Source organism: Danio aesculapii, chromosome 5, assembly GCF_903798145.1.
Source record: "Danio aesculapii chromosome 5, fDanAes4.1, whole genome shotgun sequence".
Taxonomy (NCBI): Eukaryota; Metazoa; Chordata; class Actinopteri; order Cypriniformes; family Danionidae; genus Danio; species Danio aesculapii.
The window spans coordinates 42,443,095-42,456,572 of record NC_079439.1 but is presented as its reverse complement, the minus strand read 5'-3'; the positions used below and the strand labels follow the sequence as shown (position 1 = coordinate 42,456,572).

Sequence of the window (13,478 nt, the reverse complement as noted above, 5' to 3'; positions counted from 1 at the left end):
TTAATCGGGAGCCGTTCAGGTTTCATTTAATTTGTTTGTATTGTATAGCATTTACCACTATATGTGCTTTTCTGTCATTTCAAAATGCTACTTGTCACTTTAGCGATGACACTGCTTCATTTAAATGGCACATGATGCCGTCTGATGGTAATAGTAAATAACTCATAAAATCTTGTTTTTTATTCCTATCAGACCGCAATATTTAAATGATCAGTCCAGGAGGTGGTGCTGATCGACAACAGTATTAGTTCAAAGATGTTAAAAGTAAAATAGATTAAAACTATCGTTTTAAAGCTGTCTGAATGTGACTGTTTATGAGCATCAAGCTTATGCGACCGGAAGTTCTTAGCATCCTCCTTACGCATACATGCAAAGCATAATGGGTAATTTTGCGTTCTATGAAAAAGATTTATAGGGCTGGGCCGATATACAATATTATATCAAATCGCGGTAACATTTATGTCAATAACAATAAGCTCTAGACTTTTTCTTTACTCTATATACTGATCTAAGAGCCAGTCATAAAGCAAAAATGTGGAACAATTGGAATTTAAAAGTGTCTTGATATTGCCCTACTTTAAGGAGAGTCTGGGAAGGGCTCTTTTACTTCCTTTTTTACCGAATTCATCTTATTTCCAATTTCACTGCATGTAACAGTGTTGTGACCAAAAAAAATCATCATATTTGAGGTGTATCAAATTTTCTGCCACCGAAAATTTGGACCCTAAAATTTTGTGGCATCAGTCATTGTTGGGTTACTCTTTTCAATCTGGAAGCATTAACAACTCGTATCGAAATATGTATCGTTATCATTCAATATTGAATATAATTATCAAGATTGCATTTTTGCCATATCGACCAGCCCTAGCCTCATATCAATTCTTTTATCGTTATATATTTTTAAATCGTGTCTATTAATCTCTTACATTCAACCCAAACCATCAGATGTAAATGCTTTGCTTTTTGCACATATCTTTCAGAAGAAAAGCATGTTTCTGATATTTCGGTATTATATGATATGAATCAAATTGTCAGGCAAGTGAAAATTCATGCATCTAGTATTTAAGTTTGATTTAATGGCCAAACAGCAATATGAATTTCACTGATATTGTTTTAAATTTATTTCAGAAAAATTATATATCCCAGTAGTTATAGTTATCTCAATAATATTGTATTTCATTTTAACATGTTATTATCCCAATAATATAGTTATCCCAATAATATGGTTACATTTTCATTATATTAAAATATGACAACACTCCATCTGAAGCATGCGCCACCTACACTTGTTTTGCGGTTTGTGCATGATTTATAAGACGAACAGAAAAAAGTCATTTCTCAGTCTATCTGCATTTTCAGTGTCAGCAATTTTGCAGAAGAAAATGAATTCTTAGAAGCCAAATCCCTAATTCAAACTGACAACCTGCAGTTTCTGCTTTCTACTTGCTTTATGTCAACACAGCAAAATCGAATGCAGCACAAAAAAACAGCTTTAGCAAAAGCTTCAAAATTCAGATTAGAAGCTGCTGGCAATGGATGATAAATAGCATGACATCTCCACAGGTACACACCCTTGCCGATGGATCGAGCGTTGCCTGCAGAAGCTTCAATAGGCTTAACATTCTCCTTGTTGGCATTGGGAGAATTCTGCCTTGTCTCTAGTACTCTTGATTCTTTGGCTATAAAAGAAACACAAGCTGAAAAATTAGGCTGTTGTAAGCCATGGTACAGATGAAACAAACAGGCATTAAAATGCCTCATATGACAGTGCCCAGCAGACCCTTTGAAGATTAAAAATTATATCAGTTTCTCAGTATATATGGACAATAGATAATGGTACAGTTTTACAGGACTGTGGTAACACTTTACAATAAGGTTGTATAGGTTAATGCCATTTCATGCATTTACTAACATGAAGAAATTACATTTATTATAGTATTTGTTCATGTTTGTTAACATTTGTTCATGAAAATACAGTTGTACATTGTTAGTTCATGCTAACTCAGAGTGCATTAACTAATATTGACAAGCATAAATTTGGATGTTGATAATGCATTAACAAATAGTAAACTATGATTAATGCTGTACAAGTATTGTTCAAGTAAATGCTGTACAAGTATTGTTCATGTTAGTAAATACATTAACTAATGAAACCTTATTGTAAAGGGTGACCAGGACTGTTTTATTAAAATGTTATGCTTATTAAAGTAAGTGTTTTCAATCTAATATCTTTATGATTTGAATTCAAATATGATACAATACAAAAATAATTATAAACCTACAAAAGTTTACTAAATACAACATTGTGCATGGCCTTATTGATTTTTCTGGTTTATTGAAGATTAAATTTTTATATTTTCTCCTAACATATTTATTAGGTTCACTCATTTTTGCACAATGATCTAAAGTCATTTTGTTCCAGTTTTGGTTGTGACTCATCTAATGCAAAACCAATAAACCTGATTAGCACAAGAACCTCATTATATCCCGTAGAAAGCACCAATTTAAAATGAGTGCTTTTTTTCTGAGAAATCTCTTAGGGTGTACTCATTAATGCTGTGCACTGTACGGGAGTTGCATCCTAACCCTCTTCTATTGGAGATGCTTCCAAGTTGGTGGCCGGGTTGGCAGCTGTGGGTGACGTCGCTGTCGTTGAAGCGGTCACCGAGTCGACTGGCACTGTACCAGCCTGAGGGGAAGACAAGCAGGAGGGGCTCGGAGCTCCACCGCCAATGCTATTCTGTCGAGGAGAACGAGGTCTGTGCGCTAAGAGAAAGCGGAAAAAATGACTCAGCATTAGAGTCTTTCTGATTCAAGCTGAAATCTTGGTTGTAGTATTTTTGTTTATAGCCATATCAGCTTCTTTGTCTATTACATGAAATATACATTTGACAACAATTTCAAAAACAAAATTAATAGAAATTCAGCAATGATTCTTAAAACGTACTTTGGTTAAAAACTGTACGTTTTGAGCCGTCCATGTATATATATATATATATAGGGCTGGGTAATTTCACCTAAAATCTAAATCTCAGTTTATTGAACATTTTAACTCGATTATGATTAATGAACGATTTTAATTTAAATAGTACACTGACAAGTTTTGCACAGTAAATATGTTCACATATTACAAGTGAGAGATTTCTGAATGAAAGTTGTATTACTTGATTTTAAAATAATGAAAGGAAATTCACACTATCTATGATTATTTATTAAACATCAATGTTGAACAACTGGTATTAAAACACACATTGCCTAAAAATCAACAGTCACTCTTATTAAAAGGTGAAAATAAATAACTTGCACTTTTTGAAACAAAAGAAAAAATGAAATAATAATTTTGAGTCAATCAATCTTAAAATAATGACTTCTTTTGTTTTACAAAATCAGTATGAATGATTCATAAACTGGATAGGGGGTTTGTTTCCCAAAAGTGTTGTTAGCAAACTGCTTGGTTAAATTAGTCTGAACTGTAAAGACATGGGCTTTTACAAATTGTACTGGCCGTAAACTCAGCGAATCTTTTGTGCTGTATGCATCTCCAAAGAGGATTATCATGGGTGAAGTAATCACTAGATCAGTGCATTTATTAAACAAAACTATTGTATAACTTTGCTTATATCTTATAAAATTGCTTTATTATTTGTTTATTGTGTTTGAATTCATTTTGATGCTTGGAAAGCAGTATGGAACAGCACAGAATCCCACTCATTTGCGTTACTTGCATCACAATAAATTGTAAAACTATTACATTAAAAAAAATTCAGTTTAAAAACTGAAAGTCAAAAATAATACAAAGGTTATTTATACACAGACTGATATATTTCAAGTGTTTATTTCTTTTCATATTGATGATTATGGCTTGCTGCTAATGGAAACCCAAAATTCAGTTTCTAAGAAAATTAGAACATTCCTTAATTCAGTGTTTCCCAACCCTGTTCCTGAAGGCACACCAACAGTACACATTTTCAACCTCTCCCTAATCAACCACACCTGAATCATCTTATCATAACATCAGAAGAGACTCCAACACCTGAAGTTAATGGGTCAGAAAAGGGAGACATCCAAAATATGTACTGTTGGTGTGCCTCCAGGAACAGGGTTGGGAAACACTGCCTTAATTCATTACTTAAAGAAACATTTTTTGTTGTGCTGGTTAAAAGTCTCTTCACATTCCTATAGTACTGATTAAAGTAAATCATCGAAATGTATTTATATCTATTTTTATATTCTGGGTAAGCCATAAGACTAAAAAATTTGGTCCAATTTTTATAAAGAATTATGAAATTTCCTAATTGCTGAATGACAATCTAGGGTTATAAGGTTGCTTTTGGTCATCTATTCAGCAGGGAGGGACGTGCACTTTCAATGCTATTAATGCGTGTTAGCATTTTCACAATCTCCTACTGCACCTTTAAGACCAATAAAATAAGGATTTTTAACAGAAATTTTGGGCTACTGAAAGTATGAACATGTACAGCGCTCAATACTTTGTTGGGACTCGGAAGTACTCAAACAATGTGATGTGCCATGGAGGCAATCAGTTTGTGGCACTATAAAAGGCCTCTGACAGCGGCCTACAGCATAGTTTTCATTTTCTGAGAAACAGAATTTTAGGTTTTCATTAGCAGTAGGTCACAATTATCAAAATGAGAAAAAAAACACAGTCTGTGTGTAACGAATCTAAATAATAGGACTATATGAGTTTCACTTTTTGAATTTTTTTTTAACGAAATTCAACATTTCAATGATATCTTAATTTATTGAGATGTACAGCTTAAGTACTTTAAAGTATTCTAAAGTATTTAGATTAAGTTACTGAACCAGAGTAATCAAACTAAATATACAGATTACTTTTTAAAGTAATTTTAAAAGTAACCTTCCCAGCTATGTGAATATAAATAAATTTTAGGGGTCTAACAGTATTTGTATTCATCCTGAATCATTACAGTACAGGGGTATGGTTCGGTTCATGCACTCCCACAATGAATAGAGTCAGTCCAGATCTACAGTCACTGGAATTTAGGCAGAAAAGACAACAGCAGGGCAGCAACAGCAGTCTGAAAAGTAAGATGAAGCACCCAAAGATGGTCTGCCAAGTTGCTGTTGTCACGTCAACTCGGTACATAGAAGCTCGCAACGATTGCCCCACCTTTGAGTTCTTCTGATTGGTCCACTACTGTAGAACTGACATTAATGAACGCCGCTGTGTTTCAAAAGCTGAAAAATCTTTTTACTAAGGATTAGGGTCAGGGCGTTTCAAAAGCTGTTTTATCTCGCCACAACATCTAAAAATACGGTATGTGTGAGGTGCTACAGAAAAACCCAACTGTATAATAGTCAAGCATGTCTGTTATTTTTCATTATTATGTTTATTTTGTACTTTTTCATTAGTAGTTTTTAGCTCTGCAGGTGAGTGTGACAAAATATTTCTGCCTGTTTAAAATAAACCAAAAAAGCAAGCATTGGGTACTTGTTATTATTGCCATTGTACCAAACCAGCATCGAACCTTGACCCCAAAACCAACATAACTTGTAGCCGCAGCAATAACATTCTGTGTGATTCTTCGCTATTCAGTAAATGTCCATGCACATGGACATTTCTAATTATGTACACACCCACTGTACATATACATTTGTAATTATGTTTATCTGCACACTTCTGATTACTAATAGCATCCTGTACATATATTCATTTATTGTAAATCTCTGTTCATAGCTAATACAACCTGTATATAATGTTCATAGTACATCCATCTGTAAATATTACCATAGTTTTTCCATAACTGCACTTTATAACTTATACCTGTATCCTGCACTTGCTGCTATTGCACTGCTGGTTAGACCTAAACTGCATTTCGTTGCCTTGTACTTGTACATGTGTATTGACAATAAAGCTGAATCTAATCTAATCTAAAAGTCAGTATGATCTGAAATTTGGAGAGCAGATTTATATTCTCGGCTTACCTCCACTGACGACAGAAGACCAGGTTCCCCCAGAAGGGCTGTTGCGAGTAGGAGGGGGAGCTGAAACCTCCACCGATGCACCTTGGGACATATAATCAGATGGAGGCGGCCCACCACCCCGACAAGAGGCCACTCTATGAGGTCTAGGAGTTCGTTGTGACTTGGGAGACATTCTTGGAGGACCTGCGGTCACAAACAGAGCGTGATGAGAAAGAAACAAGCACCCTTTAGGCCAGGGGTGGGCAAACTCGGTCCTGGAGGGCCGGTGTCCTGCACAGTTTAGCTCCAACTCTGATCAAACACACCTACTTATAGATAATTAGTGATCTTGGAGACACTGATTAGCATGTTCAGGTGTATTTGATCTGAGTTTAAGCTAAACTATGCAGGACACCGGCCCTCCAGGACCGAGTTTGCCCACCCCTGCTTTAGGCCATTTCTCAGCACTGCGTTGCGTGTAGCTCTCTCCAAAAGCAGACGCTGTGTATATGACATTCAAATATTTATGTGACATTCAAATATGACAAAAAGACTGAGGGGGAAACAAGACTAGAATGACTAAAACAAATCCACTCATTGCTATCATCTAATAGCAGTTTGTGGTTTGAATATGAATTGAATAACATTTAATGTGTGCTACCAAAATATGCTGTATTTTTAATCAAATATGAGAAAGTCATTTACTACGGTCACTTCATTGTGCCTAGAGAACTGTACATGACATATTAAGGAAAAATTAATGACTTCATATGGATACGTTGTTCCTTCATAGTTAAAATGGGGATACACTTTACATTTGTGTTTTAATTTAGTTAAGCCACAGCCCTAATTTAACAAAAAACAATGAAACAAATTAATAACATGGCCAATAACATTGGCCAAACTAAAGGCAACATGAGGCAACAAAAACAGTAAATTTTGGCCTTGTTTTAACTGAAAAAGAAAGAAAAAAATAATAATGAATTAGTAAACGGCCTCTTTTTAAATAAAACTAGGTAAGAAATTAAAAACAAAATGGAATTACAACTAAAAAGGCAGTAAAAACTTGCTGTTGTCAACAAATGAAAAGAGGAAATCTCTCATTGGTCTTGGCTGAATAACTTTCATAGCTTTAATGACAAATTAATTTGTAATTAATACACTAAAGAATATGCAGTGATTATTTTTTTACATTTGACTATTTCTGCATGCTGTACTTCAATGCATCTCTTAAAAAGATGCTAAATTACATTACATTTACTATATACAACTTTTAGTTTTGTTATATGGCATTAGAAACTGATGCAGCAACCAAATTAAAATGAAAATTAGTATAATATGACCGATTATGTGAAATTTTGCCATATGTCATGCGCAGGGCTCTGTACATAAAAAAATTAATGGAATAGAATGTTAATTTTAGCCAATCCACCTTAACCCCATGTGAACTGAAGAGGCTGTGAAAGTTTTACATTGGTTACACTTACAATTAGGTTCCAATACTTAATGTTAAAGCATTTACTTACATAAACAAACAATGAACAATCCATTTATTATTTTAGTATTGAAATCATCTTTGTTATCATTGGTTTATGAATATAAAACCCTTCATTTGTAATTCTTGTTACCTCACAGTGCATTAACTAATGCTAACAGGCACAACTTTTGGAGTTTAACAACGGATTAGTAAATGTTTACCTATGATTAATAAAAGCTGTTCCTGTATTGTTCATTTTTAGTTCATGCAGATAAATACATTAACTAATGGAACCATACTGTGAGGAGAGACCTTCTCATTTTATGAATGAGAACACAATAGGTGCATCCAAAATAGCGTACTCGTGTAGGCACTATATTTGAGTACTCCCCAACCCAAAAGTATGTACTATAGAGCAGTGGTTCCCAAAGTGGGGGTCGGTACGCCGAGGGTTTGCAAGACAATGAAGGGGGGGGTCACTTGGCGATTTCCAAAAATCAAATTCATTTTAATAAACTATTAAAATGACCATATTTTATTCATAACCCACTAAAGAACAAAATAGTAGTTAATAGTAACATTGTTAACAATAATAAACATTAAAAACCATATGCAAATAAAAATCAGCCATCAGTCTGCAACCTCTGCAGTGATTATGTTTATTAAAGACACAGCATCAGATGCAGCCCATTGATTTTATGGCATCAGGTTAAACTTTCTGACACCTTTACGGCACTTACATACATTAAAAATAAATACAGACCACAACTGAACATGGAGGATGGTCTCAGAGTGGTGTTCTCCAAAATGAAACGATGAATAGACTTGGGCCTGTTGATATGTCTGCGCAGTTGTGTGCAAGGTTTATATATTTATAACCATCACAGAAATTATTGGGGTTCACGAGCCACTGGCATTGGTATTTTGGGGGACACGGGCTGAAAAGCTTGGGAACACCTGCTATAGAGTATGATTGTGAGTAGTATGAATTAAATTCATTTCAGACTTACTACATCCACCATGTTGTCATTATCCCATGATCTACCCACGCTAATTGCATGGCTTCAATTCCATTCATAAATCATCTCCTGTAGCATCATGGGATGGTAAAGTAGCCTATAACCTCATAGGTTAGTATAAAAACAAAAAAAACAGTTGCATACTGTTTTTGTCCACTGGATGCGGAAGTACTGTAGCAGGTCACTCATGTACATCTTGCCTCTTTTTAAAAAAAAATTTTTAATACTATGAATTCAGACATACTACTTAGCTCACATACTGTTTTTCACATACCGGAGGTGCTTCCCAAATTGCAGACATTTGCACTATTCTACGCCATTTGTAGTATAAATCGTGTAAGTAGTGCGTTCACACTGAATCACTTTGATTACCCGGATGATGCACTTATTCAATCATTAAAATTAAGTGTGGAACATTCGACACTTCACGCACTCAACGACCCTAGCTTTGCTCATGTAGCGGAAGAGGCGGAGCTTTCGGGCGCTCATGTTGGATTACCTTATTTTGTATTGTGAAAGCAGAATTCGCCTACGAGAGTGATTATAGCGCCTCCCAATGGTGAATGCAGTTATACTCATGACAGGTATTATTTGGTAGTTTGGTCATTTATTTAGTTGATTTGGCAACAGTCAAAAGGTTTGAATTTCCGCTTAGTAAAAAAACCATTAGTGTTCCATTTGAACGGCACTTCATACACACTGTATACTATGCTGTTGAGTATGTAAGTGCATAAGTACATAGTGTGCCATTTGGGACGCAGCTTATATATCCGGGAAGTATGCAATTTTGGATGCACCTAAAGTCAATCCAATGTCAGATGAGGACAGAAACACTTGGGCATTGTCACTGGTGCCCCACAGCAAAAACACAATGCCAACACACCGCAGAGAACGAGTGAGTGAAAAGTGCCCCAAATTCACTTCAATCATGCACATAAAGATGGATAGCATTAGAAAAACCAAACGAGAGGAGTGAGTCGTTTTATTGAACACCAGGAAAACCCCACAGCTGTTAGTGGCAGCCTTAATTCAGCCAGTTGGATTGCAAAACGTGAACCTGAGCAGTGGTGCCACAAACAAAATGGCTGCTCTTCGGTACCTTCTGAGGACAGGCGTTTTGGCATGTTGGACAAAGGCCCTGAAGTGCCATGAGCAGAGGGGTGAGACAGGGGCCGCGAGGGCCTGGATGGGGGTCTGGAGGGAGGCCGGGTGGGCGTTGCTGCCCGGGGCGGGAGAGAGTTGGTGGGGCCTGACTGGTAACGGGATGGAGGGCGAGAGGAGGGAGATGGGCAGCGCGATGGCCAAGGGTGTGCACCTGATAGAGATGAAATGAGGCGAAGTGAGAGGAAAGAAAAACTACATTTTACAGACAGAGAGAAAGGGAGGAGAAACAAATGAGTTTAACCGGAATAAATAAAAGTTTAACAGTTTGAAGAGTTGGGAAAACTTTGAAAGCCTTGTAGAATAAGGTTAGACTGGATGAATGACACTAGCGAGAGGGAAAAGTCCAGAAAAGGCAACAGAAGGTCACTGAGAAAAAAGCAGCATGAGAAGACACCAGAGAACATGAATGAAATGTAACAAAATCACACGTTAAGATTTCTTTGGTTAATTCTGAGGCAGTGAAACAGAAAACAACGGGAAACAGGACTTCAAAGAAAGAACATTTGGAAAGATCAATCAGATTCTCTTGGAACAGCAGCAGTCTTGGCCTGCATTACTCCCTTGCCCAAATCCTTTTATCATGAAAGGGCTGAAAGCCAGAGAGATGATTTGATAGATTGACTGTTAGTGAAGGAGAGAACAATGGATTAAAAGATACCAATAGAAAACCAAGGGAATAGATTTTTTTTCTTGATTGAATTTTCAATTTGAAATGGACATTTTCCTGAGTCCTGTTTTACGGAATGATATCATTAAAAGGGACACCAAGGAAAACTCTGAAACGTCTTTTAAAGACTCAACATGAGATAATCAGCACATTGTTGGACGTGCAACGCTTGTAAACATCACTAATCTTCATGTCTTTAAAACTTATTAAAAACGTTTTTTTGACCAAACTAAGGGGGATAGTTTACCCAAAAATGAACATTTTCTCACTGTTTACTCACCCTCAAGTGGTTCTAAACCTTTATAAGTTTCCTTTTTTTCTATTAAACACAAAAGAAGATATTTTGAAGCAAACTGAGAGCCTATAACCATTGACAACCATAGTATTTATTTTTCCTACTATGGAAATCAATAGTTCAAACAGGTTTTAAACAAATAAAAATGAGTAAATGATGACAGAATTTTCATTTTAGGTGAACTATCCCTTAATTCATAAACAAAAAATTAAAGTCACAAATCATCTTGTACCTCCATTGACCACACGCTGATCCATCGTGTTGTAGTCGTGAGGTCCGGATCTGGGTGCGGGTGGCCCAGGGCTACATTGAACCATTCTGGGTGAGACTTGACGACCAGCTCCCCATGACATCCCCGCTTCTCTGTTCCTCTGACTAGGAGGAATGTATTTGTTCTCCCTGTTGATGTAACCAAAGTAAGAAAGACTAATTGAGTAATACTCTTTAAACTGAATTCAGTTATGACAAAAAGAAAAATGAAAGTGGAAACTAACTAACTGAAGTCAAAGTAGTTGGAAATTTATACAGAAGTTCTAGTGCAAAGACATCCACTGTGTAATGTCAGTGACGTACATCTCATGTATGAAAAAGGGTCATACAAAAGTCACACCAAGACACATTTTTGTTGGTTTATGCTGTGAATGTGTTACCAGCTTAAAACCATTCATTCACTCAATATCCTTTGGCTTAGTCCCTTATTTAACAGTGGTCACCACAGTGGAATATAGTCATGGGACGATAACCGTTTTCTAGGTTTACCGTGGTTTACAAAAGTCAAGGTTTTAAAACCACCAAATTTTCTGTTATACTGTTCCTACGGTATTTGTAAGATTTTTTTTCTACTTTTTTGTTTGTTTTTTTGGACAACAGTATCTCCAGCAGAAAAGATATCCAAAGATGCCCTTTTAAATTTAAATTGTTTACTACTCGACTGACAGAAAAGTATGTATAAATGTGAGTAGTATGAATGGAGTTCGGACGTATTACATATTACATTTTATCATGATCACGCAACACACCCGCTTCACACACATTCATGAATTCTTGCAGTGCATCATGGGATACCGTAGCCTTCATTAGATGCACACTTCAGAATCACGGCAGAAGTACTAGGTCATCTGGATACTTCTCGCCTACTGCTTTTCGATTTCCATGAATTTGGACATGCTACACAGCTCGCAAGCTGTTTTTAGCATACTCTATAGTATGGAAATATACAATTTCGGACGCAGCCATTGTGTTCAAAGTGGAAAAAAATTTCTTGTTTTTTACCCAGACATTTAAAAAGAATATTTGTTAGATAAATAATCATAATACCTTAAAACCATGATATTTTTATCCAAGGTTATCATACCGGTAGAATCTTAGACTGGCCCATGCCTAGTAGAATGAACCGCCAACTATTTAGAATGTATTTTTATGTAGCAGAATCCTTTCCAGCCATAACCAAGTACTGGAAAACACCCATACACACTCATTCACACACTCATACACTACGGCCAATTTTGTTTACCCAATTCACCTATAGAGCATGTCCTTGGACTGTGAGGGGAAACTGGAGAACCTGGAGGAAACCCATGCAAACATGGGGAGAACATACAAACTCCACACAGAAATGCCAAATGACCCAGCCAGGGCTCCAATCAGCGGCCTTCTTGCTGTGAGACGACTGTATACCCATTGAGGCCCCGTTTACACTAATACGTTTTAGAATAAAAACTATTCAGGTCCACACTGGCGTTTCACCTAGCGTTTCTGAAAAGATCTCCGTCCCCACTACACCACTGAAAAGGCACATCATGTGACCCCCACACACTCTGGCATGCGCTGCAGCGTATGGGCACGATTGAGCTCCAGGCAGTCAGCGGATGCTTTGAGCATACCTCTCCAGGTGAGAGCAAAGCACGTCGGACAGTTCATTAAGGATCTACCACTGGATGTCATCTTACTAAAGTTGTTAAATGTAATATTTAATTCATCTTGTCTCTATTTGATGACTCTTTTGGATCTATTACTTGTTCTCAGGTAACATATTTTGGCTAAATGCGAAGATAAGTTAGGCTAATGTATTAATGTATGTAACCACGTACACTGATTCTGGACATTTAACTGATTGCTTGCATTTATTTCCTATATTGTATAAACTTATTGTATTATTGATTTCCATTATTGATTATTAAAACTGATATTCAGCAAAAACAGAGGGCATGTTTCATAATTTTTAAATGGAAACGAAAGGAGGCAGTTATGTTAAAGGCTCTGTTTTGTTATAAATATACATACAGTGAAGATGACGATCATATAAATATGTCGCTACATGACGCCTCAACATTTTTGGTGTCTGTTAAGTTGTTTATATCAAAATAAAAATAGGCAGTTCCTTATGTCATGTCTTCATTTTATTGTTAAGATTTTGAAACAACGTAGCCTGCAGGGTGATCGAATGAGGTTATAAAGTACACTGTTCCCTTTGAAGATATACTCGACGTGTCCTCGCGAGTTTGTTTTCTATATAAAACTTGCGAAGTCTGAACTTACAAGGAAAGGATGCTAGACTGAACTTTGTGCAATTAATATTGAGGAAAAAGTCTGCAGCCACAATTTCAGATGTCTCTGTTTTCCCCCCATCCACACTGACACGGAGCAGCAGTGTTTTAAAACAAAAATGGCCTCTTCAGCATTTTCAAAATGCTCCGTTTATGGGGCTCGAAAACTTTGGGGTAGTGTGGACGGAAGGCGTAACTGTAGCAAAGCTTATAAAAACTAAAAAAACTAATATGTTTAAAACTAAAACGTATTAGTGTAAAAGGGGCCTAAGCCATCGTGCCACCTCAGCTTAAATGTTGGAGAAATATCTTACACCGAAATAAAATCCTGTTAGCACAGATTTAAGTAAGTGTAAATTTGCTT

General features: G+C 36.3%; 1 protein-coding gene across 10 annotated transcripts in view; it reads right to left on the bottom strand.

Annotated features, from left to right (window-relative positions):
- atxn2 (ataxin 2) overlaps positions 1-13,478 on the bottom strand; it is a 52,205-nt gene that overhangs the window by 19,790 nt on the left and 18,937 nt on the right. For 9 of the 10 annotated variants that reach the window (XM_056458235.1, XM_056458241.1, XM_056458236.1 and 6 more), the window contains 5 exons: positions 10,801-10,967; positions 9,542-9,757; positions 5,968-6,150; positions 2,587-2,766; positions 1,572-1,679 (listed from right to left, as the gene is read on the bottom strand). In XM_056458235.1, coding sequence (XP_056314210.1) covers positions 1,572-1,679; positions 2,587-2,766; positions 5,968-6,150; positions 9,542-9,757; positions 10,801-10,967 — 854 coding nt within the window. The remainder of the gene's footprint in view (positions 1-1,571; positions 1,680-2,586; positions 2,767-5,967; positions 6,151-9,541; positions 9,758-10,800; positions 10,968-13,478) is intronic. The other variant, XM_056458243.1, reaches the window with a different exon arrangement.